The 26,669-nt window shown below is 54.7% G+C and overlaps 1 protein-coding gene across 1 annotated transcript; it reads right to left on the reverse strand.

Moving 5' to 3' along the window:
• Positions 1–498: 498 nt before the first annotated feature.
• PITX3 (paired like homeodomain 3) lies at positions 499–22,793 on the reverse strand. Its single transcript, XM_075107606.1, has 4 exons — positions 22,518–22,793; positions 7,953–8,093; positions 3,053–3,258; positions 499–2,043 (listed from the first exon to the last, which is right to left on the reverse strand). The coding sequence occupies exons 2-4, from the start codon at positions 8,059–8,061 to the stop codon at positions 1,480–1,482; spliced, it is 879 nt and encodes a 292-aa protein (XP_074963707.1). The 5' UTR covers positions 8,062–8,093; positions 22,518–22,793; the 3' UTR covers positions 499–1,479.
• Between the last annotated feature and the right edge of the window lie 3,876 nt (positions 22,794–26,669).

A 26,669-nucleotide genomic window follows, 5' to 3' on the forward strand; every position in this document is an offset into this window, starting at 1 on the left:
ATCTTGGGAGAGCAGCCTCGGTTTCACAGCTTTCCCAACAGAAACTGCACAGGGGCAGGGTAGCAGGGCAGGTCACTGCAGCCAGCCTCTCCCCTGGGGATCGCTGTTCAGAGCGGGGGTACCCAGAAGGGCTCCCCTGCCCTGGGCTGCCAGGACCCCTTCCAGGCACCAGCCCCACCCAGCACAGCAGGGAAGCCTGGGCCAGGAGAGGCTCCACCTTCCCACTGCAGTGGGAGCATGCAGGCAGGGAGCAGGGAGGGGGCTTGTATTCCCCTTCGTACTGTGTCCACAGGCTTTTGCCATCCTGAGCAGACAGGCACTTGATTTGTAAGTGAGGAACAGAGATGGCTCCTCTAAACCTCCGGCCCCTGTTCCAACTCAGGCTGCCTCATGCCGGCACTCCCAAGGATGCTCACCCTCGTCTGGGCTGCTGGTGCTTGATATCTGAGTCTTCAGACGCAGGTTCATGCTCTCAATAACCAGACAGGCAGAAGCCTTAAAGGGATTGTGCCAACTTTTATTTTATTATCTTTTTTGGAAATGGGATTTGGAGAAGGGAAGGGAAGGGAAGTTGTGCAAGGGGGAGCTGATTGTTGCAAAAGGGGATGCTTTGGATGTACACTGGCAAAGGTGTTCCTGTCTGAATGGAAATGACTGAAGCAGTAAAGCATGACAGGCAGGATGCCGCCTTGGTGGATGTGCTTGCTTTATGGGGTTTTTCATTTTAAGGTCTACTTTGTAGCTTATTTCACGTACAAAACAAAAAAAGCGTGTTTTAATGTCTATATATGTATTTGTATATATATGATATATATATACACAACACATATTTTGTATCCTTAGAATTCCCAGTTCCTACGGGCTTCAAGTCTGAAGGGCCATGACTAAATACGAATTATAAAGAGAGATGCCAATTGACTGAGACAAGGCTTTCCTTACTGGCTGTGTGATAAATAAGAGGGCAAGATGTCTCTAATTGAAATCTCATGCATGTGCAGGGAGAACGGTTCAGCCCAAGCACCAAATGGCGGCCCCCTCGTTGTCCTGTCCCTGGCTGTTCCCTGCAGGGGAGGTGCCCAGCTGCCCATGCTTCCCCAGGGATTCGGGGATCTCACCCCTGGGGGGCTTGGAGTGGCAGACTGACACACGCTTGGTTCTGCTGCCCATGGGTCAGGCATCCCACAAGCCGGGGCTCCTATTTCCCCACGCAGCTTCCAGTAGACTGTTTTGGTTTCTTTACCACGAAGGAGGAGGTTTGGTGGGGAAGGGGTTTGGGAGGGGAAAGAGAGTCAAAATTCACCATACGATAGTTAGACAATTCTTCATAGAGGTCCGTCTGCCTGCTCGCCACTCGCTCTCGCTCTCTCTCTTGCTCTCCCGGGTTCACTCTCATTCTGTGCAGGACGTACACTGTTGTAGGGCTAAAGGTCTCCTTTTGTCAGGCTAAGGTCAAGTCCCTGGTTGGCAGAGGGCAGCCCTTCATACAGGCCTGTCCACGGCGTATTGGCATGGGCTCAGATTGGAAGCTGCTGTCTGCACCGCCGGGTAGGTGAAGTTAGCGTGCTGCTTGGCCTTCAGCCGCAGGCTGGCCAGGCTGGAGTTGCATGTGTCCCTGTACATGTAGGGGCTGGCTGTTGAGGCGTAAGGACAGGCACTGGACGAGACAGCGGAGTTGAGGCTCGGGCTGTTCAGGTTGTTGATGTTTCCCAGGTTGTTGAGGCTGGAGGCCGGCACCCCAGTCACTGCGGAAGGGACCATGGATGAAGGCATGGTCATTGAGGCGATGGAGCTGGGTGGGGAGAACATGGGCTGGGAGGAGAGGGGACTGACGTTCATAGAGTTGAAGAACGGGAAGCTCTTGGCCGAGAGCGGGCTGGTGGCGAGCCCCTTGGTGGCCCAGTTGTTGTAGGAATAGCTGGAATACATGTCGTCATAAGGCTGCATCAGTCCGTTGAACTGGGCTCCGAAGCTGTTCTTGCACAGTTCAGCCTGTTGGTTCCTCTCCCGCTTCCTCCACTTAGCTCTGCGGTTTTTGAACCAGACCTGCAAGAGGAAGAGAGGGAGGGAATAGGAATCGCTCTGGGCTGAGCCTGGAAGAAGCCTTGACCCAGTCTCTTTGCACAGCAAGGCAAGAGCTGTTGAAGGGCCAGGGGTGCTCCCAGGGAGCTGGGACGCTGAGCATCCGCAAAGGGTTGCAGCAAGATGTCTGGGCTGCAGGGTCATCTCTCAGTGAGAATCACCACCCAGCTCAAAACCCGACCACTGCCATTTTATAACGCACAGAATAACCCGCATCACTCAAGAAACGGATGCTCTTTATACAGGGAAAAGGGAGGAAAATACTTGCTGTAATATCCAAGTGACCACAGCCCAGGAGGAGGGGTTGAGGTTGTGTGATTTGGGAGCAACGTATTTGGGGGATGTGGTTTGATAGCCGCTGAGTGGAGGAAATACCTCTCTTGTTTTGACTTCACCTCAGGGCCAGCTTGGGGTGGGGTATTAGAAGTCTGTCTTCTAACAGAAAAATCGGTTAGTGTTGGAGGGACTCAAACAATATAACTTCCTAGAGCATGGAAGCTGCTGGAAGGCTATTCATGGTGCTGCTAACTCATATTTCTAGTAGCGGAGAGAAGCTCGCGTTCCAGCTGGAGCCCTGCCACGCTATGCCTGTGACTGCGCACTGGTTTGGGAACTCCAAAGACTGCCCTCCAGCAAGGCTAAGGCTGGGGGGATGACGGTACCGCAAGGAGGGGGCCTGCTGGGTCGGGGCAGCCAGCTGGTGGGACCTTGTGGGTCAGAGCCTGGGCTTTGCATCTCCCTGGGTTATTGCAAGGTGGCACTGTATGGGGAAGGTACCACCAGCACGGGGCGTGTGGTGGGCTGGATGTGTCAAATCTCATGTGTAGAGCCTGGTGAGATGATTTCAAGACAGGAGAACATTCTAGTGCCCCTAATTCCTTCCTTGGTCTGGGGACAGCTTGGTGGCTTGTATCACAGCTGGCTTCTTCCCCACAAGCTCGGGCCTGGGGAGGTGGGAGGGCTGTAGTCCTACCCGGACTCGTGCCTCTGTCAGGTTGGTCCAGACTGCGATCTCCTCCCTGGTGCTCATGTCTGGGTAACGGTTCCTCTGGAAAGTGGCTTCCAGCTCCTGGAGCTGCTGGCTGGTGAAGTGCGTCCTCTGCCTCCGCTGCTTCTTCTTGAGCGAGCCGTCTTCAGGGTTGGAGTCGTCCGTCTGGTTTTGCTGGGACTTCTCAGTGTCTGTGCAAGAAACAGGAAGAGGGGAGAGATCTCCTAAGTTAACTTGGATGCATTTGGGGAGCCCACCCCTGGGGCAACCAGTGCATGTTCAGTGAGGTCCCCCTCCACTGTGGCCTCCAGCAGCTCTAGCTGCGCCCACAGGAGTGGTCCCATCTTCCTTCCTCGCCCTTGCAAGCAGGCATCCGCCCTGCACCAAAACCAATGGCCCCCGACGCGGCACGGCTTGCCCTCGTTAACTGCTGTAATGGATTTCAGCTTCCAACTGACTGGATTTGGGTTTTCCAAACTTCCAGTCTCTGGTTTTAATTTGTTGCAGTTAAGATGGGTCATAGTGGCAGAACTCACCCAGGTCAGCAGTTTCCTACTCTGCTTAAAACTCTCTGCCTAAGGCATCCTTTAGAAAAACTGAATGGAAATTGCCACTTATGACACAGCAAAAGATCCAGTAGCGGTTTTGTGGACAAGTGATGGGAAAAGGCAAATTGCCAATGATAGCAATTTGAGGCTCTTAAATTAACTAAACCTGAGGGCCACAAAATTTTATCCTTCCTCCCTCCTTCCTCCTCTTCCTTCTTACTTAGGTGTGTGTATTTTTATTTTTAAAAAGTAGGGAAAGGCCTCTCTTAGACCTTACCATGATGTACAGCAGCATCTCCCCGTCCTTCTGCCCTTGCCCTCATCCTCGCTCGGAGATCCCTCTCCCAGAGGCAGTGTCTTGCATTTCGTTGCCCCTTAAGTGAATGTCCTGAAGCCCTGCAGTGTTCACACTGGTATCTAACTGAAAATTACAGCTCAGTCTCCTCCTAGGCATTAAGCCCAGGCCTTATCACTGAGCTTTGGGCTGCTGTGGCTGGAGGTGGGCAGCCAGGTACTTCCCTGTGCCACAGCCCCTCCTGGGGCTGTTCGTACTCTGCGAACAGGGACAGAACACGAATATAAATATCTTCCATCATCAAAAGAAAACATCACATTTGGGCACTTGGGCAATCTACGGAGGACAACTACATGGAGGAAAGCTCGTATTTAATTCTGCTGGGAACCAAGACAAGGCACCACAGAAGAAAATTATTCCAGTAAAAATAAACAATTTCTGATGTTCACCTCCTCCTTCCTCTGATCTAGAAGCAAGGTGAAGTAGTTCCAACCGAAAATCAGGTTTTCAGCAGGAGAGGAGATGTTCTTTTACAGTAGGAAATACTCAGCTAAACTAAGTAGAAATTATTACAAACAGCTGCCAAGCTGTTGCATCTGGGAGAAGAACCTTTAAAAAATCCTGGCATCAATCCACTGAGATTGAGATTAAAAGGATTTTTTGTCTGGTTGTGGTTTTTTAAGCAGAAGCTAATTTAAAGGGCATCGAAGTCCAGAAAAACTGAAGGTGTCTGGTACAGCCCCTGAAAAAGGCAGGGAGGCAAGAAAACGTAACAGTACAGCTGGGCAGGGCAGAAAAGGGTTGCTCAAGTCAGACGGATGTGCTCTGGAAAAATATGCTGCATAAAAGCTAAACTGAAAAGAGAGAGCCTAAGAGAGGCTGAAAAGCATTTGAGCTCTGACAGAGAAAGGCCCCTGCTACAGGGCAGGGTGTACCCAGCGGCAGGTGCTTTAATGGAGCCCGGCCACGGGAGACGCTCCTGACCCAGGAACCTGGTGCCACTACCCCCTTCCCCTGGCAGCGTGTTAATTCAGAAACCTCTCCCTGCTGTTCCTGGGGAAACCCTCCTCGGGCCTGCCTCCCACCCCGGGAGCGATGCTGGGGTCACGGAGAGGCAGGAGAGGCAGTTACTCTCCATGGAGTAAAGCCCGCGGGCGGTCAGAAAAGGTTTGTTTCCACAGCTATGCATTGCATTGACTGAAGCAGTGTGGGTTCCCCACAGGCTCCCCACCAGCTGCCTCTGCTTCTGTGGCACGTTTAATGCCATCCAGCAGCAGGAAAGCTAATGCAAGGAGAGCGAGCTGGCTATTGCTCGCAATAGCAGGGCGCAAGCTGGCTCTGCTGAGCAGGAAGGTGCTGTCCCTCATTCCCAGCGCCAGGACCAGCTTGTGTTTCCATCCAGGGTGTGCCCACAAGGGAACTTCCCCAGTGCATGCTCGAAACAAAGCCATAGAACCTGGAAAGTGGAATGGTAGGAGGCGGCTGTGGTCTCACGGGACTCTCCTGGTTCCCATGAGCATCTTCATGGGGGGATCCCATGTTAGGCAGAACTCTTAAAAACATGCTTTTAATGGGCATCTTTTTTTATAGTGGTTCTTGCCAAGGACATAAATCCGATTTCTCTAGGTCATTGCTCTAAGCCAGTGTTGGAAAAGGGAGATTCCCACGTTATCCATCTCTAAAACAGATTAAAAGGGGAGTGATGCCGCCACATCTGAGCTAGTTATTAGGAAGGGCTCAATACAGATGAAGGGACAACATTTGGTTTGTTTGTTCATCTGCTAAGTCTGGGTTAATTAAGAGCCTGGTGCATACACGGGATATGTTCCCACAGGCTCCCTGACAAATGTGGATTTCCAAAGGAGCTGCTGTGAAGCAGGAGGCTGTGGCCGAATTTGGAGCTCCTGTTCAGGGCTCCCCTTCTTCACACAGGAAGAAACTATACCAAAAGGGAAGGAGAATGGAGCAAAGGTACCACTGGCTTATGGGCTGCATCTGGGTGGAAGAGCTCACCAAATACCTTGCTTTGGTATTTGTCTTCTCCATACCTTCTGATGTAGAACTTTCCACAAATCTTATGAAGTCCAAGGAGATGTAGGAACCCTGACTCTGAGCCTGGAAAAATCCCTGCAGCTACACGTTCCTCTTATTGTCCTCTCCGTGCCATACCTGCTACCCATGGCTCTTCCTGAGCATTGATTATGGGGAGTGTCAGCTCCGTTTCTGCTCCTTCTTCTAGACAGGGGAAAATTGCTCTCTGTAAATGGTGCAGAGCGTTGCAGTGGGGACCAAAAGTGTGGCAATACAGGGAAACAGGAGAACCCACAGGAAGGATGGACCCTGTGGATGCCCTGAATCCATGCTGAGGAGCAGAATATGGGGAGATGTAGGGCATGCCTCGCCTCCTCCCTCCTCAACCTTGCTCTCCCCCTCCCCTGTGCTGCCTGAAGGAAATTAACAGAAGGGGGTGTCACAAACCATGCCATGGCATTGGAGGGCACCTGAGCTGAGCCAAGACAAGCAAGGTTCATGCTCCCTCCCTCAGGATCTCTTTGCAGATGAAGCAAGCAGAGCCAAGGAGTAGGGAGGCTGCTCTCTTGAGGAGAAGCAAGACGTGTCAGAAGCGCAGCCCTGCCCCGTCCCGGCAGCCTTCGGCGATGTGCTCTGTTCTGCCTGACACCGGTGACCTGGGGCTGCCATCGGCCTCTCTGGTGCGAATGCACAAGCTGCCAGCCTCTGCGTGCAGGTAGCGCTGGCAAACACCCACCTCCCAGAACCATTTTATTTCTAGACCGTTTAAGACAGCAGGGAGTGACGTAGTCAGGCACCCGGCGTTTACTGTCAACCCAAAATAGGTTGTGGAATACATCTTGTGCACGTTCGCCCACTCAATGAAACGACTGCGGTCATAGCTGGAATTAGCTGCTCACGCCTAATGGAAAAAAAGTCAGCTCCTAAGTTGGCAGTTCTGCGGCATGCCAGGGTGGGCTTGATCTGGAAGGCCACTTGAATGGAGACGACCGCCGTGCATCCAAAGCAGCTGACAAAGAGCCACTGAGCTTGGGGATGTGCCCAACTAAGGTACATGTGCAGTGGGGAATTCAGCGGGTGGATTCTCTGACCATAGTTATCCCAGTGTAACTCCCTTCATGATACTTACTTATTCTGGGGAATTTTAATCTACATCATTATGCTTATTAGCTTTTGCACACGGGTGAGCCTGGAGGCTTTACACGGGGAGCAGCAGGCATTGCCCTGCTGCATCCAGAGCAACGGGGGATGGAGCGGACAGGACAGATGCAAAATCCAGGGGAAGCCATAGCCTTTGGTAGCTGATTTCTGAGCACATGTGAGTGGTGACGTTTCTTCTTCAGAGCCTGATAAAGAATGCACGAGGCTTGGGGTTTGTTCAGCCTTTGGGAACAGTCAGAGGCACCTCCTTGGGACAGGAGCAGCCCACTGTGGGGCCTTGCACCAAGGCACAGGTGACCAGGCTTTGCAATTAAAGCAGGGGCAATAAGGTATTCTTCCTTCTTATTGCCTGAACCTGGGAAGTTCAGCCCACGGTTAACCTGTAGCATGGAAAATTTCAACCTAAGCAATTTAAACAGAGTTTTTTTTTAAAAAAAAAAAAAAAAAGGAGCAGGGGTGGGGGAGATTTATGACTAGGTGTAGCCTTCTGTGCCTTGAATGAGATTTTCCATGTTGCAGGGAGAGCTCTCCTGCTCTGGGGACCCAGTTTAGGTCAATACAATAAAATCTTTGTTGGGCAGTGACTCCTGCCTGCTGTGGACCCGGAAACCCCGTCACCGAGATGGTGCTCTCACCCTCCCAGTGGTTCTTATTGCGATACACACCCTTACGCCTTCCCCCTGCTTGCTGGGATGGCTGTGCCACCGTGGCATTGTGCTGGCTCGTGGCATAAGAGGAAGCTCAGCATGTCCTGGGAGCACCACCGCCAGCTCCTGCAAGCCACTGGCCACCCAGATCCACCCACAAGGACAGGACGAGGACTCTCTTGCATCCTGAGCCTTGCACTCACCGCTGTGGTCCTGCCCCTTGCAGCTGTGCTCGTGCTGAGGGGTTCCAGAGTCCGAGAGAGACAAGGCTGGGCTGCGAGCCTCCGTGTCTGCCAGCAGGTTGAAATCCATGGGGCAGGGATGGGTGGTGGAGGAGGAGGAATCTGAAAAAGGAGCAGGCACAGGGTGATTAGGGAGATGAATCTCTGTGTGTGACCTCTCTCCACCCCCTCTGGGAGGGACCTGCCAACCCTTGAGGAAAGGTCTAGGAAAAGCAAAGGATCCCTGTGTGATCCTTGGACCCCTTGGAGTTTCCTGGCTGGAAAAAGGACATGCCAGGCTTTCTGCTGAGCTTCCTTATAAATCAAAGATCATCTAGTGACACTTCTATTTGCAGCCTTCAGAGAAAGACCCTCCAATTTATAGGTGACATTCAGACCGAAATAGCAACGCTGGGGGCATGCTGTGTAACAGAGATCTGAGGAAGTGGTTCTGGGCCAGCCAAGGGCTGTTAGCACCTTCCTCAGACATCCCACCTCTCCCATCCTCCCTGCCCAGCTTCCCTCTTCTTTCTCCCTCGTTTCTCCACAAACCAGTCAAGTCCAAGTAAAGCTGTCCAGAGACAGCTAACGCAAATGTACACACACATCCCAAAAGTAAAGCACTCCTGTGTGTGCCACTGAAAGGAAGGCATGTCTGCCTGCACAGCTGCTGCTGCAAGCAGGGACCCAGGGCAGTGCAAGTGGACTCCTCTGCTGTACATTAGGACCTCTGGAGCCTGAATTAACACAGGAATCGCATTACACACCCTTGGGTGCCTGGGAATGAATGATCCTGGCTGCAGCAGCAGCAGCTCACTTCTAACCTTAGGTCATCCTGCACGAAGGCTCCCCTTGCCCCCGCAAGTGACTGTCCTGTGCCCATGAGCCACCTCCCCTGGCTGAAAGCATCCCAGCTGGGAAGCTGGCAGTGCCGCTCCCTGCAATTGCAGGCACCACTGGGACTCCTCTACCACCTCTTTCCATACCTCCCTGCCCCAGGATAAATTATGCTCACCATGCTTTTCCTTGGGGCTCCCACACCCTCCACCTGTCTTGCCCAGAAGAGCTTGGCCGAGAGCACCACTTTGTTCTGGACCACACTGGGTTCTCAGGAAGAGGCAGGCATGAAGCAGCCCAGCCACACCACCTTAGAACGGTGAGCTGGCCCTGTGTCAGCCCTTAGTCCGAGTTTCAGCTCATAACCCTGCTGTGTGCAGGACGATGCATTGCCACCGATGCAGGCGTAATGGTTTCTGAAGGCTGGACCACTTTGAGGGGACCACAGCAGCTCCTGAAACTCCAGTCATCCCAGCTGGTACCTCACCTTCCCAGTGAGGGAGCCTCTCACTCCAAAACATAACAGCAGCTGATGTACTGTGCTGGGATCTGGGAGCCACGGGTTTAGGGAGGTTTGGACCAGGCATTTGGGACTTCCAAATTGCAGGTGGAGGTCAGCTGTGAGGACTGGATTCTAGCTGGTGGAGGACTGCCCGGCCCCTCAAATCCGTGTGTGTCGGGGAGGGAGCCTGCTGAAGGCAGGATTTCGTCTGGACTGTGCTAGCATTTAGACATGTAAACAAGAGATTAATCACGTAACTGTTGCACCTCCTTTGGAGGTGGATGACAGTGACTAAGAATGTATTTTCAGAGCTGCCTAAAACCTCCTGTCAATTTGAGCAGGGCTGCTGCCAGGGCCCTTGGCAAGGCTGACCCCCATACCTGCAGCGTGCTTCCCAGGCCGTGGTGAGAGGGCAGGGAGCCATTTCTAAGGGCTACCCGCCTGGTTTCTGCAGCAGATCTCACTCACCACCCGACCCCAGCGGTTCCCCTCGCTCTCCCCTTCGCGTGACCTCCATCCCCAGCCTTTCCTGCGTGCTGATGAATCTGTCTCGACACCAGCCTCAATCAGCGCTCTCTGAAAGCAGCATGTAATGAAGGGGGGGACCTGGTGCTGGTTTCCCAGACTTTTGCCTCACTCTAGGCTTCTCCCCTCCTGCGGGAGAGAAGTGGCAGTGGCTCCATCTTTGCCGTGAGGCTGGTTCCCATTTCTACCTTGTGGCGAGCCTGACCTTTGATGTCCGCCGGCTGTGTAAGCTCCTGGCAGCAGCAGGGCACAGCCCTGTTGCTTTTTGCCATGTATATGTACACGAAGCGATGTGACAGGGGCTGTGTTTTCTTTAATACCTTTGCATGGAGTAGGGGGAGTCCATCTGCTGCTGATATTGCCATGGCTTTTAGCATTACTCTCGGAATTATGCAGAAACGCGCAGTGAATTAATTCCATGGATTAAGTCTTGATTAAGATGTGTGTCACTTTGCTGTCTCAGAATTTATTAAGAGCCCTTCTTGAGTCGGCGGCAGATGGAATTTCTGCCCAATGTTTGTAGATGATAATTTCCCCTCTTCTACAGCCATTTGCATATGATTGCATCTGTCAAGCACAATTTCCTCTCTTCTAGGGCTTGACTCTATACTGGTCCAGATTTAAGGAGGAATTCAGACTCCTTCCTTGCTGTAACTGAAGGACAGGGTCCCCCTGCGCAGGGTCCTGTTTGCTCTGAGACTCTTTTTGCACATCTTGCATTGCTTTAATCTGTGCAAACTAGAGTGGAGATGGGAAAACCGGGGGAAGTATTTTACAGCTGGTTCCACAGGTGTAAATGACAACAGCACTCAGAGGAGCCCAGTCCCACTACAGAAAATTCACGTCCCGTCCTGAACTGCACCAGTGCAGTGGTTAAGAGGTTGATCCAAGCCGCTGAGCACAACATAGCGTGCTTGGCCTACTTCGGAGACGCAGTGGGCACCTGGTTTTAAAGTCTGGCCCATATTCAAGTTGAAACTGGGACTTGCGGCTCAGAACAAGTTTGCTTTTTGAACTGAATTTAAAATTAGGAGGATTTCTAGAGGGATCTTGTATGTATCTATGTAATTACATGCCTATTTCATGTGCCCTACATGGTGGCATCAAGGAAGGCCGCCTCGGCTTGCTGTGAGCAGGTCACGAGGAAGCAAAAGCAAAGGGAGAGGGGATCTGCTCAGCACGGTTAAGAAGGACTGCAGGAAAAGTCTGCGATGGGGACAGATGTCTGGACCAATGTATTTACCCAAAGGCAACCCCGTGCCACTGACACAAAAGGCTGTAGGTATTATTCTAGATTATACAGCCCTTTCGGATTTAATTAAAGAAGCTTTCTTCCACGTTGGCTAGATCTCGCTGTAGGCAGAGACATTAAAAAAGTCAATGCTAAACCTTCATGGCATTTCTACTAAGTTGTTTGCCTGGTCTCAGGGAGTTACTGAAACTGGCACCTCAAAAATGTCTTTAGACAAAATCAAATCTATCATCTCCATCTGAGTCTTCATCTCACTTTCTTTTAACTTAAAAAAGGTTTATTTAGGGAGAGCTCCTGTACTAGCAACACGCAGCCAGGCTTGCTCAGAGGTTTCAGTTTTGTGAAACTAGCCCTGGCTCCTAGCCTGCTCCGGCACCTGTAACTCCTTCCATCGACGTATGTAATTGCTTCCAGGATAAAGGTTCCCAAATCTGTAACAAACACGCCTTTTCTTCCAGTCACCACCCGTGTGCATCCTCCCCATGGCTCCCGTGCAACGGTGGGAGCAGCCACCTCCGCGGGTCCCTCCAGCCAGAGGGGCAGCTGCCGTCCCTGCCCCATGGGCACAGTAAAGAGCGGGGGCAGGAGCGCAGCTCTGGCTCCAGGCTTTTTCTCCGTTCAAATTCACCCCCTTTCTACTTCTGCATCAGTGCCAGGCTGCCCAAGCCAGGGCCATCGGGGCAGGACTAGAAGGGCAATTCTACACGAGGAGGACAACCTTGTTTACCCAAAAAGAGCAAGCAAGGGTCCCCATGACCTCTCTCCTGGTTCTCAGTAACGCGCTGCTCCACCACCCGGGAGCAAAGATGCCTTTGCTTGTTTTTTTTGGAGGGGCGGGAAGGAAACATAAAGGCTGACTGCGAGCCAAGCAAGGCTAATTATAGTGGTGGCTTTTGTGATGTGGATGTTGCCTGCTGAGAGCTGCCTTCAGATTGACAAGTGTGTGCTGCTCAGCTCCCTGCGCTACTGTCAGGGAGCAGGCTACCTGCTAAATCTGCTTCAGCAGGTTCATCTCGAGGGGAGAAGCTGCCTCTTGCGTTGTTTTGATGTTATTTGACTTCCCATGAGCATGCAGGGGTGCTTCAGCAGGGACCTGACACTTGGGATCCCCAGGCAGCGACACACAGACCACTGGTGACCTGTGGGCAGGGAGGAAGCCCAGCGAGCCTGGCTCCCACACGGCCCCACAGACCTGTGAGCTTCCCCCACCGCCTGTGCCTCCGGCCAGGGCCGTGGTAGCTGCGGCCTCTGCTTGGGATTGCTAATCTCCACAAAGGGCTCAGGGTTATCCCTCAGGCCGAAAGGTGCTCTGCAGTCAGTTGCGGGGGCAGTGTCTTGTCTTTCCTCCATCCCCTGAGGTGAAGGTATGATGTTACACTGGATTGTCTTAGGGTCAGAGCTGTCTCTTCCTGCTCCATCAATCCCAGAAGCCAAATTGCTGGGAGTAACTAGATTCCCGTCGGAGTCTGGCCGATTGCTTCACTCCTCTCATGCTCACGTTCCCGCTGTGTTGGCTACTTTTAGCAGAGATAAACGGTCGGGACTCTATTCAACCGCACATTTTCAGGAGGATGATCTGCCCCTGTACTTTGGTCCCCAGGAGGGGCCAAGCTAAGGTGGAGCAGCCCCTGCTTCTTCCTCTGCCCCATGTCAAAGGGGAAGGGGCTGAGGCGGCGCCTGTCCCCTCCTGGAAGACCATTTTGTTCTCAAGATCCATGCATTTGTTCAGGGGACGGTGCCACTGGTGTGCCAGCAGGCTGGGATTTCAAACACTGCAGCGTGCACAGCACACGAATCGCGTGGTGACCCAAGAGCCGTGCTCTCTTCGCCAGCCGACACGAGTGCTGCCTGTGAGGGACTCTTTCCCTGCAGCTAGAAAGCAAAAAGGCTGGGACTCAAGACAAGAGTTAATCTCTGTTTCCTCAAGACTATAGAAATACAACTATGGGGAGACCAGGGTCACCCACTGCTAAACATTTCAGTGTAGCTTTAAGTCTCTAATCTTAATGGAATTGCAGCAGGAACCAAGAGCAACCATTAATCACTGGAAGATAAACAGCAGCAGCCAACCGGTGACCCAGAGCACAGAGCCATTACAGGACAGGAGAGCAAGCTGCCTGCCTCCAAAAACTTCAGGCTGTGCACAGCCCCAGGCTGGCTGAGCAGCCCTTTTGGGCGCACACTCAGAAATGGATCGTCGACCTCCAGCAAGCGCTGACTCACAGGTTATAATAAACTTTATTTCTCAATTTAGTCCTTGCAGTTGGGCACTAACCCCTGAGCTCCGGTGCTGGGCGGTTTCATAGCAGCGTGTGCTGCTTTGAAGCCTGGAACATGGTTTGGGTTTGGTGTTTTTTTTTCCTCCCATCAGTAGGAATTGCCGAAGCTCCCTGAGGCACTTGGTATCTTACTGCTGTTAGAGCCAGTCGCCGGGACTGGCCGGCACTGCCCCGCGCACAGCGTGGGCTGCAAGAGCATCGCTGGCAGTGCGCAGTGCCACGCTAACCACGGCAGCCCGGGCTCTTGCTGCCAGGCCTCCTGCCCGCAGCCGGCAGCACGGGCTGGCTTTCTGAGGAGGGCGTCCAGGCTGCTTCCACTCTTCTCTTTCTGTGCATGGCTCCATGGAGAAGTTCCCGATAATGCGAGGCGGGGAGCGGATGGGGAGTTAAGGTGCTGTCACTGATTTGGCTTACGGTGTAGGTAAAACCACTCGGCTGTTCTGGGACTCCATCCTTCACCTCAGAAATTATGTTAATCAGCCTATCTGAGGCTGGTAGAGGCAATGAAGCAAAATTCCTTTAAGTGCTTCCAGATCCTCAGATAAGAGGGCTGGGCTTTTCCCCAGCACTTGCTGGACGCTGCCAATGCATTCCCCAGGGTCTGCAAGGTGAAAGCAATCCACTTGCTTCCTCTGCTTCAACAGGAGCCTCCAGCTGCGGAGGATGGTGACGGCTGAAACCTCTGCTCTGGGCAGCAGAGGGTTAATCAATCACCCGTATTCCGGAGGATTATCACAATGGAAACGGCCCAAGGATTGACAGCTCCATACCCATGTCCGCAGCAAAAAAAGCCCACAATGGAATGTGTCCCGTTCGCTTATTTGATGGGCCGCACCGTGCCCTCATGCCAGGGGAGCGCCCTGCTGTAACCGTGCCCTGTACATAACGCACCATCCTCCCCGACGGGTGCATCTGTAGCCCCCAGACCAGTGCAGATCCCGCTGAGCAGAAGCGTGCGGGTCTGCAAGGATGGGGCGACACACTTGGGCTTGGCTTAAATTAAGCTACTTGCATTAGTATCTTTGGACCCCAGTGCTGCCCTTAGCCTACCTGGTTGGTTTTTGAAACGGCGCCCAAAATTTGGAAACAAAAAGCTAATCCTAACACAGAAGGACGGTCCTGCCAGCCTTTCTGCAAAACTGATTTTTTTTCCCTAAACCAAATGTTCTTGCTTCTGGGACTCTTGTAAGCATTGTACGGCAGGTCTCACCAAGTCCAGCTGGGCTTCTGGTATCCCTTGAATGCCCTGCCTCGGTGGGGTTTTCGGCACCTTGGCTCTGTCAGCCAGGACTGGGATTTTCTTTCTGACAGTCTATGCAGTTATATTAATAAAGCCATGCTTTGTTATGGCTTATTTTGTTTGTTAGGCATCTGGAACAAAATAAATCAGCAAAGGCTCAGTTTTGCCCGAACGAATTTTGATCACACAACATTGCTGGCACAGTGAGGCTCTACGGCGCAGGAGTGCTGGGAGCGTGAGCACAGGGGAAGAAAAGGCCTTTGGGGAAATTCATTCCTTTGCCTTGGGGAAGGGAGGAAGGAGACTGATTTCCGTGACACCCTGCCTGGGAGACGCTCACAGCTGAAACAAAGGACCCACTAAAGCGCAGTGCTGGTGTTTGCCTGGCCTGGGTGTACCGACGCTGCTCATCCCCGCCTGCCTTTGCCTGCTCCCACAGCCCCCGCACGCTGGCTCCGAAGCGACTCGTGCCGGTGCTGCGGGATCTGCCTGTATCTGCGCGGCAGGAACAGCTGCACAGCCCCGGTGTGCGAGGGGCGGTGATGTCCCCTCGCAGCCGCAAGCTGAGCAGAAGCAGAGCCGGGAGCGAGACGAGACAGTTGCAAACTCGGATCCCAGGCAGGGGTGCGAGGCACGGGCAGCTCGGGCGCCGGGCACACGCCGCTCGCGCAGCAGCAAAGGGCAGCAGGGGCTGCCACCAGCAGATCGGTATGCATCGCTGAATTTATTTGGGCGATTGTATGAATTTGACTAATTATTCCAGCAGTCAAAGGGAACTGGGCTGATTCCCGTGGGGGCTGCGCTGGCAACAGCATGGCAGGGTCATCTCTGCATCTCTGCAGCCATAAAGTTGGCCTGTTTTAGGGAGTCTCAGATAGTGAGATCAAGGTCTGGAACTCCGTGACTCCAGCTGCTGTCAGGAGTTTTGTATGCAGATGGAGGGCAGCGGATGACTCAGATGTTACCGAAGATGTAAATGATTCTCACAATTAGTAAACAAGCTCAAGAAAGGCCCTAATCAAGCGGGTAATGCAGGGGGTTGAAGGTCAGGAAGCAGCCCACCATGCCATCAGCGTGTCACACCCCTACGGCTGCCCGACCTCGGTGCACTGTAGAGCTGCCCGTGTCCGCCCTCCGTCAGCACTTCTGCTAGAAATCTTTTCTGGAGAAGTTTGACTTGATCCTAAACATTTGTTCTGTGACAAAACTTGGCAAAACCGGCAGCTAGGAAGAAGTTTGTTTTGGTTTTTTTTTTTTTTTTTGGGGGGGGGGGGGGAGGTGGAGTACTGGATCGTTGTTTTAAAACAACCTGGTGGAGCCCAGACAGTTGCAGGGCTGCAAAGAGAAAAGCAGCGACAGCTAAGGGTGCCGTGACAGCCCCACCAACCACCATGGCCAACAAGCGGCTCTGTTGGTTAAGGCAATGAGAGCCCAGAAGCGGCTGGCTCACTCCGAGGGATGTGTTGTCTCACAGTGCAAACCCACAGCGCTGGAGGGAGCTGATGTCTGCAGTGTCTGGCTCTAAGGTTTCCTGATCATTTGTCTTTTTTTTTTTTTTTTCCCCCCAAGCAATTTATATTTAATTTTTTTTAAAGCTCTCTGGCAGGAAAACCCTTGCAGGACGCAGACCGCCCTGAATAAAACAAGCGGATGATCTCAGCCCACAGTATCCCTCCCCTCTTCCTTGGGATACTGCGGCTGCTAGGGCTGGGGCAAGGGGAGGGTGGCTCCGGGAGGGATGCTGGAGTTCACACACACCCCCCAGCTCCACCTTTATGGCCCTTGCAACATGCCCTAAAGGTCAGCCTGTTTACCCAGACACTGTTTGAAGGGGGCTGAGGGAGGCGATTAGCCCTCCCCACCGCAAACACTGCTGGGGCCGATCCTGGATCCCGCAGCGCTTTGCAAGCGGCCCGCGCTGGCAGGATCAGGCCCGCGGGTCGCCTGGTTTCCGCGCCGTGTGCCCGCAGCAAACGGTCAAACTGTGCATATCGGGGGCAACGAGGAGGAAGGGTGGGTGGGGGAGCAGGGAGGGCTGGCAGCCCCCCATCCCTGGAGCCTCTCGCCCAGGTGCCCCGCTCAGGGCCGTGGCAAACCACCCCATGTCCCTAAATTCAGGGGCACAACAGACGTCGCAAGCAGCAAAACAAGAGGCTTGAATTTCAGGATCCCGAAATGCACTGTGCTGCCTAAGGACTGTGTACAAAGTCTGTCTCTCTTCATTTTTTCCCCCCCTAAATCCTTAGTTTTTCCATCTGCTAGAGGCCACGTCCCATGCAGAGCCTTGGGAGGTAGGCAGTTTGGGCGGGTAGGAAAGAGAGCTGCAGAGCCCTAATTACTCATCCAGTCTGGCCCTCGGGCAATCCCATCAAAGCGGTTCAGAGAGAAAAGGGACGGGGCAGCGGGAAGTGAGCTGTCTCAAAACACTGCCACTTGGGTCACACCGCCTCGCCCCAACCGCTCTGGGGATGGGGCCCGACACCCAGAAACACCCCTGCCTCACCCAGCCCCCTGCGACACCCTGGCAGCAAACCCCACCTGCGGCTCCCGCGCCGCGGGAACGGCCTCCCCAGCCTCCCACCGCCACCCAGGACTAGGGGGACATCGGAGCTCAAGCACTGGGGGTTTTAAACACCATTATTAAAACCCACACAACACAAATTAGGCTGCAAAACCCTTCTAAACGGGACACAAAAGTGTGTATTGTTTTCCACTTCAGAATTTTCCCCTGGTTAGGTATGGATCCATACCCAGACTGACCTTTATGACTCAATTATTTTAGCTTAAAGAGTTAGATTTAATCTGTTTTTTAATCATCCTGGTACATCCAGTCCTCTAGAAAGTCTTACTTATTTTATTTTGGAGGAAAGCTTCCATGACTTTAAAAAATAACCTTGCAATAAATGCATACAAAAAAAGAAAAAGAAAAAAAACCCCAACTTGTAGAACTGGAAGTTGGGATACTGTGGCACCAAAAATAAAACTGATGGAACAAAAAGGGAATTTCATGTGGTTTTCATTGTTAAGTCTAAGCTCAGAAACAAACAGGAAATAAAAAATGGCTAAAACAAAAGAGATGTCTTCTAAAGTGTGTTCAAATCTAAGTGGGGAGCTGCTTTATTTGGGATGCATTCTCTGTTTATTTGTTTTTCAGAAAGAAGAGTAAATAAAAATGTCCACACACAGACAGGTCAACTTGATTTACAGCTAAATCCTCATACTTCTCGCCGGTCATTTATAATAAGCTTTTTAAAGAAAATTAGACTTGCATAAGTGGCAGCATTGGAAGGGGGAGAAAAGGCGATAAGGTGGGGGAATGCTTCTGCTTGAAATTAGGTTGGGGAAAGAAGGAACGAAGAGGGAGAAAGAGATGAAAGTAACTGCGAATTCTCTGGTAATTTATTTCATCTTTGTAGTTTTCCAGTTTTTGCAGGCAGCTCTGCCAGCGCTGAGCCTTCCAGCCCATGCCAGCCCACTGAAACTCCTCAAGTACCGAATAAGTACATTCATTTAATAAGACTAGTCTGCGGGGTCAGGGCCATGTGAAACACAGTGGCGTACGTCCTGCTGACAGAACTGTTTCTTAGGCTTTCAGATTTGGGGTTGCAGAACTTGTTTGATAGGGGTTTACAAACAGGTGTCTCCGTCACAGTAGCTCTGATGGTGATTTTTGAGGGGTTAATTTAATGCAGGCAGGACCCAGCTCCCCACATCAGCTGAGAGCCCCAGCAGCTACAGCTCCTTTAATGCATCTCTGAACACTCTGAACAGTTAAAAAAATCGGATGGACAAAATTAATAGCAGCTTCTGCAAATTCAGCTCTGGTTTCCCTCCTCATTTGCACTAGTTAACAGGGTGTAAATGTTTATTTTCTGGTGGAGCTGTGGTTTGGGAGATAGCAAAGAGCATCGGCTGGAGGGTCAAGGGACAGTGGTTGTATTTCTAGCTCAGATCAGATCAGGTAATTCTGCCAGAGCTCAGTTTCTCCTCTGCACAACAGGGATATTTCCCTTGGTGATAAAAGCATCCAGAGATCCGCCTAGGGAAAGGCTAGGTAGCTCCTGAGGAGAGACACTGTAAGGTGCAGCTCTTCAGAAATGAGGGCTCTGAGCTTGAACTTCTATCCTGCAAATCAGCAGCAAATTTCCTGTTCAGTGTGCAGAGGATTGGCCCTCTTCCCAAATCTGCTGGGCAATATTCCGACACCAGTGGGGAGGGAGGACGGGGACCTCCCTTGCTCGCTCCCCATCTCTTTTTAAAGCCTAATAATAACAGAAACGTTTCTCAGCCTCTCCCCAGCTAGATCTCCTAGTTCCTTCCTGAGAACAACTTTTAATATTTATGTTGCCTAAAACCAGCATATCCATCGCTAACCATCCCACGGGAATCTGCAGCTCTGGCCAGGCTGCCATACCTGTCCTCCTCTGGGATCAGAGGGAAGAGAGGATTTTGAGCAAATCCTTTCCCACAGAAGTGACCCCCTCTGCGCCGAGTCCAGCCCTGGTCCCTTATGCTGCCGAGCCTCCAGGAACAGCCTGTGGACTCCCTTAAATGCCCCAAGGAAGCCCAGAGCTAATAACCAGCTTCATTCAATTCCCAGTCACATTATTATCCAATCTGCCAGAGGCATTAATATTCAGAGGTGAGGTGGGAGGAGGGCAGGGGTGCTGGCGAAGGGGAGCAGCACACAAAGGGGAAGAAGGGAAGCGCAGCGGGCTGGCCTCTGAAATCCTCTTTCTCCAGCCGTCTGAAACCTCAGCCCATTTCAGCCGGGTGGTGACCAGAGAGGGTTTTTGCTACAGCCTCATCACTAACTTCGATGCCAGTTGGTGGAGGTTGTCCCCCTGCCAACAGCAAATGCCCAGGCTTGGCACAGCCCGATGCTCTCGGCACCAGCAGCCGACTGCAAGAGGGAGAGCTTTGCCCCCCTCTGCCATCAGGCCCTAAGTAAATAGCAATCTCCCATTTTCAAACAGCCAGATAATCGCTGAGCCTGCTTGGAGACACCACAGCCTCCCATTTCTGACCCCCGCCCTCCACAGCCCCGCGGTCTCATCCCGCTGCTTTCCCAACACAGGGCACACAGCATGAAACCACCAGTTCTCCCCATCTGGGACTTCACTCCCAGCCCAGGTACCTCCCTGTCCCCAGAGCGGGGGCACATGTGCCAGGTCACGAGACAGACCTCATGTCCCCAGCTCATCTCATCTTCCTTTTGGAGCGGTCTCCTAGATCAGGTTTCTGGCTTTTTCTTTTTGGCAGTCTCCAAAGTCAGCCTCACCTCTCAATCCCAAGGTTTTGGGTAGCATCTGACAGAGAGAGAAGATGCCACTCTCTTTTGCCACTCTCTGTAGGGTACATTAACCAATATTTTTGCAATCCAGTCACAATTTGCAGATCTATTAATTGCCTGAATTAAGCCCTTATAGAAATGTAATAGATATTAACTGAGGCTTGCAACAGTTTCTCTGCCAGAGAGAGATACTGGTTTTCAAAGCAGTGCCTTGGACAGGAGACAACTCAGGAATATAGGTGGGCTTTTTTTGGGGGGAGCTTGGGGTCATGCAAACCCAGTAACACCAGGAAAAACACCGCCCTCACCCAGACCCCTCTGCAGACTGTTGGGGGAAACACCTCCCCGTGAGGGGTCCCTGTAAGAAGTACCCGGCACGGTGCGACTGCTTGCTAATGAAAAAGTCAAACCCGGCTCAGCTTCTGCAGACGTTGGGGGAAACTGAAAGCAGCTCCCATGCTCTGCTGGTCCCTCAGGAGCTGGCAGGCAGCTCTTTGTCCCTCACAGCAAGGCACCATCAAAGCCTTCACAAACACCCATCCCTCTGGCTCGCCGACAGGCTGAGGGGCTGGGAGGGAGTGCGGGGAGCCAGGGAGACCCTGATCCCATCGCCGGAAAGGTGGTCTTTTCCCTGCCTTTGGAAGGTGGGACAGGAACGAGGGGTGACGCTCCTGAAAGACACCTGAAAGGCTGTTGCTTTTAGCTTCTCATAAAATTGCAGAGGGGATACGGCCATTTCAGCCCTGACAACCCCCAGGCCACGAGCCGGGCGAGAAGGGCCCGCAGGCTTGTCTGGGGGATGCCGAATTCCTCTTTGCCTTCAGCACTAGTCTCCGCTTAGAAAGTGCACGACTCGTGGGCCTGTGGGTCGGGAGCTGCCTCCCTCCAAGGCGAGGGAACGGGGAGGCAAGTGCGGGACTGGTTTTGATTCCTGCACCGGCGGCTCGAAGCACCAGCCGGGGGCGGTGGCCGTGGCGGGGGGCTCAGAGCCTGGGGTCCTGCAGCGGCGTGTCCTGCTGCGGCCGCCCGTGCGGGGCCGAGCTCTGCACCGCGCCGGAAGGTGTGCGGAGCCCCGGGGACTGCGGCCGGGCAACGGCGGCTCTGGGCTGCCCGGCCCCGGTGTGTGTGTGGGGGGGCTGCACCGACCGCCGCCAGCGCCTCTGCAAGGCCCTGGCGCTGCTGGGCGGGGGCAGAGCCGCCGTGTCTTCCCCCCTCCCCAGCCCGTCCCCTCAGCTGTCCAGCCGCGGGGGCGCCGGGAGAGGGGCCGACAGGTGTGTCCCGCTCGGCGGCACCGGGCCCGCCGCCCCCGGGGCCCCGCCGCCCCCCCGGGGCCGCTCCAGCAGCTGCGGCGGAGCGCGGGCGTCGCCCCCCGCCTCGGCCGCCCGCCCCCGCCAGAGCCGCGGCGAGGCCGTCCCTCTGCTCCGCTCCGAGGAGGAGGACAGGGGGAAGGACAAGGGGATGCCGCGCCGGCTGGCCGGCCCTTCCCCCGGGGCCGCACTCGTTGAGCGGGGAATAGGCGGGCGAGCGGCCAGTACCGGGCTCCGTCGGGCGCCCGCGGGGGTCGGCCGGACTTCCCGGGCACCCGGCGGGACGGAAGGACGCCAGTTTACACCGTGCCCCCGGAGGCGGAGCCCGTGCGAGTACCCCGAGGTCCGGCTCTGCCCGCAGCCTCCCGGCGCCGGGCGGCCGCCCTCGCCGGGGCGGGCTCGGGGATCCCGGTGGAGCCGCCGCGGGGGTCGGGACTCCCCCCCCCGCTCCGCTCCGTCCCCCGTAGCCCGACCAGGTCCGTTATTGCCGCTCGGGCACCCGGGAGCCCCGGCCGCCGCCGTCCCGGGGCAGGTTCGCCCCGACCGCGGGGGCCGGCTCGCCCTCTCCCCGGCGCTGCAGGGAGGTCGGCTCTGCTGTAAACAGGAGCCAGCCCGTAACATAAATACCATTTATCTAACTGTCCAAAAGCCGTCGGGCTGCCTTCCTTTTCCCCGGTGGCGTCTCCCCGCCTCTGCTCCCCGCGCCCTTCTCCCCCGGACCCTGCAGACAGCTGAGCCGCAGCGCCGTTATTTACAGCGAGCCCCGGCTAATTTAAACAGCCCCAGCCCCGCTCGCCCCAGTGGAAAATAACTAAGTTTAGCAACGGCGGGAGGCTCCAGCAGCGCTTGCCGGGGGGGGCCCGCGGCAGCCCCGAGGGGGCGGCCGGGGCTGCGGCACCCCGGCGGCGGCAGCGGGCGGGGGGGGCTGCCGGGCTCCGTAAGAGCAGAGCGGGGGAGGCGCCTCGCCCCGCCGCCGGGCGGGCAGCGGTCCCCGCAGCCCCGGTCGGGATGGGGGGGGGAGGGAGCAGCTCCACCGCGCACGGCCGCGGGACGCCTCCCGCATGGCGGGGCAGGGCTCTGTCCGCCCGCTCTCCCCCGGCCCCTGGCTGCCGCCCCTTGCCCCGCGGGAGGCGGCGGGGGGCGGGCGCGAGGCTGCCGGGCAGGGCGCACCGAGCCGCCCCGCCGGGGATGCTCTTACCCGGCGCCGAGAGGGCTGCGGCCGCACGCCGGGTGGCACAGAGGGGCTCACGGGGGAAAGAAAAAAGTAAGGGGGTGAACCCTGCCCGGAGGTCGGGGACGGAGGGGCACTTACAGCGGCTCCAGATGCGGGCTCGGCTGGGCGGCCTTAATCCTGCGAGAGGGGCGAAGCCGGCCCCCGCCCCGCGGCCCGGGCTCTGCCGCTGTCAGAAAGTAAATCCCCCCGGCTCCCCGCGCACTCTGCACCTCGCTGCCGGCCCGCGGCTCACGGGGAGGGCGGAGGCGGAGGGCGCCGGCCGACTGCCTCCCATTCACCCTGGCCATTCACTTTATGGCGGGCGGCCGGCGCCCCCCGCCAGCTGCACCGGGCGCCCCGCTCCCGCCCGCCCCATTCCAGCTGCGCCGCCGCCGCCCGCCCCGTCCAGCACCGCCCGCCCCGGCCCCGCCCCGGCCCCGCCCCGCGCTCCCAGCGCCCAATCGCTCCGCGCCTCATTTACATCCCGCCGCACGCCGGACCCCGTACTCGCCGAGGTGGGCGGGAGGTCCCGCCCCCCCGCCGCGCTGGCCACGCCCCCGCCCCGCCGCCTCCGCCGGAGGGGGGCTCTCCCGGGGACGGGGGTCGGCTCTCCCGGGGCGGGGGGTGCTCTCCCGGCCGGGGGTCTCGGTGCTCCGCCAGCCCCGCGGGCACGGAGCGCCTCTCCATCCCCACGTACACCCGCACACTGTTGCTGTCGCCGCTGTTACCGGTGCCTGCGTGCCTTGTTCGCCGCTTGGCTATCCGGTGCCCCGGAGCCCGGGCTGGGCATCCGCTCTGCTCGGTACCGGCGCGGCGGGCCTGTTCGCGCGTTGCGGTTAGAGTAGAGCGGCCAGGTAGAGTTCCCTGGTGGGGCCAAGCCCGTAGCCGGCTGCTGGAAGCGTTCCTCCTGCACGACGGAGCGGCAGCGGCGGGCGATGCTAATTACGGGCTCATCACCGCACGCACGGCGCCGGCTCCCGGCCGCACCGAGAGGCGCTTCTCCGGCACCACCGCGCCGCTTCTCCCGGGACACGGTGGGCTGCCGGCTCTGCGGCAAATCCTGCGCTCCCGCCCGCTGCTGGCCCCCTGGGAACCCACACGCTACTTGTAGCTTAGGTCCAGCCCGGCTCCGACCGAAGCTCACGGCAAAATCCCGGTGCGGTGGCGCGGGGTGCGATCCCTCCCCGACATGTCCCCGGAGGCTCGTCCCCGCTGCGGCAAGCCTTGGACGTGGTTGCACGCACACTTCGCTCCAAGCAGGCGCGTCCCCTCTCTCCCGGCGCTCACAGGGAGAGGTTTGCACAAGTCGGGCTTAGCCTCGCTGGCCCGCCCTGGGATGCCTGAGCCCAGGGGAGAGGCTTATCGCCGCCGGGCTCTTAGGGAGCTGGATGCGTGATTCTATGGCCTGATTTTCTTGAGGTCATTTCCATGTCAACCTGCTCTCCGATTTATGATGCCAAAGGTCACCCTCAAGCTCTTCCACGGACATGTTTTAGAGATTAGGAAATAACGTTGTGAGAATAGGAGTGAATTTTAACCCTGGGTGATTTATGAGCCGTATTTAGGGAGCCTGCTAAATGCATAACGTGGCATATAGATATGTAGAGGAAGACGAATGCACACGAAGAACCACAGGGTATAAAGACAGGTTAAGTAGACCCAGGCGTTATGGATTACAGTTCAAAAACATGCACAAACACGTTAATTCAGTAGAAATGCAGAGAGTTTAAAAGGAGTCAGTGTTGACAAGCTTGTGAGAAATTAGCGTGTTTCTTTAATGGTGGTAATCTGGGGTTTGTGTTTGCCTTACTGCGTTTTTTGCCTGCCAAAAATGACAGCAACTTAGACGACATCTTTCCCAGACCAGATTTTAATCCACCCCGGCACAGGCTTGCCTCCCTCAAGAGAAGCAGACACGGTATAGCAGCAGTAACTCTTTCCACGGGACAGTCTGCTCTATCACATGCCGCAGGGAAGCTGAAAACCCTGCTCAAGGTCTGCAGCAATGAAGTATTTTGAATTACCTCCCTCTCCCTCCAAGCCTTTCACCATCAGTATCACCCAGCAAATACAGTTAGTACTTACACTTTCAACTAATAATGAAACAAAGGTATTTTTAGCTATTTCCCGTGGGAATTGGAAATATGAATCAGTGCTATGTCACAAACTTGATCCCCATGGAGTGCAGTACAAAGACTGCTGGATTAGACCATCCAGGGACCTGCACCAGGAGTCTTTTATTAGGACACCCTCAGTGCAACTGCTGGACTGACCCCTGAAGGGTCTCTTCGGGAGTGCGTGCTCTAGCGCTTGTTGTGGAAATGTAGTAGCAGATACTTGCTGGTTAGTGCCAAGACTTCCTAGCTGTAGTGCATCTTGTCTTGCCAGCTGGAGAATTCACTGCTGGGGAAGAGACCAAGAACTTCACCTGGGTTCAGGAGACAGTCTTTATTATTTTATATAAAAGAGAAATGAAAAGAGAAAAAAAAAAAAGCAAAAGCAAACTAAACCCAGAGTGAACCTGACACATCTTGGCAGAGGGATGGGATATGCAAAAGTAGGGAATTACTCAGCATCTTAGACATACTTCCTTTTTCACCAGCCGGGAAGAGCTTGATCTCAGAGAAAACCCTGTCTCTGCCACAGGCAAGCCCAGTCCTCATGCTGATGTGTCCACCACCCTCGGAGAGTGTCAGAGTTGTTGATTGTTGATCATGGTTTCCATCTTTGTGTCTTAACTTATCTTTTAGCCATGCTGGCTCCATGCCGTCAAATGCCTTGAAGATCAGGACTCAGGCTTGAATTTGGCTTAGCTTCCAAGCCAAAAGGTGGCCTAAGGCACAGAGAGTAGGTTTGATGCGTTTGTGGTAGCCAGGGCTCCCACTGCAGCATGCTCTTCTGGATGGCATTTGCCAAGTGCTGTGGGCTTCATGCCCAGGTGTATCACGTAGCTGCAGCCTAGCCAAGAGGTGACGAAGGTATGACTAACTGAGCCCGGGTTGCTCCTGCCAAAAAGGCATGGCTTGCCTTGGCCAAGAAGAGATAATGGAAAACATTACATCGTGATGTTCATCGAGAGAATTTCACGTCACTGGGAAGTGCAGGAGTGTTCCTGAGACACATGGACTAAGTAGAATAGCTGGCAGGGTATTTTAGCCTAAGGAGGCTGTTCTGCAGCTTCAATATTGTAGTTTGTGTAGTTTCCAGAGAATGGTTTTAATATTTTTGAGTGTCTCAGTGTAGCTATGTTGCTTCAGTTGTAGGTCCTGGCCTGAGTGCAGGCTGCACCAGATGCAGCACATCACTTTTCCTTTGGAGACCCTTCAGCTGGCTTTGGGCTAGCCTAGCCTCTGAGCTTGCTCTGAAATGAGCAGCTGCTTAGAACCACTGTGTTCAGCATTCAGTAGCAGTTTTGGGATGCTCAGCTCTGGGGAGAGTGGCTGCAAGTAGTTTCTAGCTGTGACAACTGCTTGTACCTTCTGAGCCAACTCCCTCTTTCTGCCCTTTTTCCAGAGACTTTTCTAAGCCTCTGACAAATAGCAAAAGCCTCCAAGAGGAGGGGATGGAAGTTCAACCTCTCTCAGGCTATTTAACCTGCTGGAAAATTTCTGTGTTGCGTGTGTCCATGGGTCGGATATCTGGGCTCTGCAGATGACTGTGAACTGGCAGGGGCTGAGCAAGAGTAATGGACCGTGCAAAATCGGTCCCGTCCATCAGTGCAGATTGCAGAGGCAAAGGTGGTTGGCAACACGGATTTGTGACAGTCTCATCAAAGACTTGTGGGGAGCAGGCTATTACAGTGGCATTCTGGACCCAAATGAAGGCAGTTGGTGTGCCCCTTGAAGACACTGCTCTTTGCAAGGAGCTGGCTGCTGAGGTGTCTCGGCTGAAAGCAGGTGAGCTGACCAGGTACCTCACTGATGATTGTTAGTGAGTTTGCAGCCCCTCCATATGCTCCTTGTGGGCTGAGGAGGAATACTCAAGACACAAACTCTGCTGAAAAGCTGCATCTTGGCAGTGAGGATAAAGCCCAGCTTTCCTGACCAGAGAGCAGGAACCTGAGGGATTTGCACAGACTGTTCTCCTCTGATCCTTGGTTTCATTGTACCGTGCTGTGTGTAAGAACTAGTGCATTATCTTGGGAATAAAGTGACAAGGGACTGTCCTGTGTCCTGGTCCTGCACCTGGATCCGTTGGTGCAGAGCGCTCCAACTTGCCCACATGTGATCTGTACCCAGCTGTGCACCGCCC

The sequence above is a fragment of the Phalacrocorax aristotelis genome, chromosome 12, assembly GCF_949628215.1.
Source record: "Phalacrocorax aristotelis chromosome 12, bGulAri2.1, whole genome shotgun sequence".
Taxonomy (NCBI): Eukaryota; Metazoa; Chordata; class Aves; order Suliformes; family Phalacrocoracidae; genus Phalacrocorax; species Phalacrocorax aristotelis.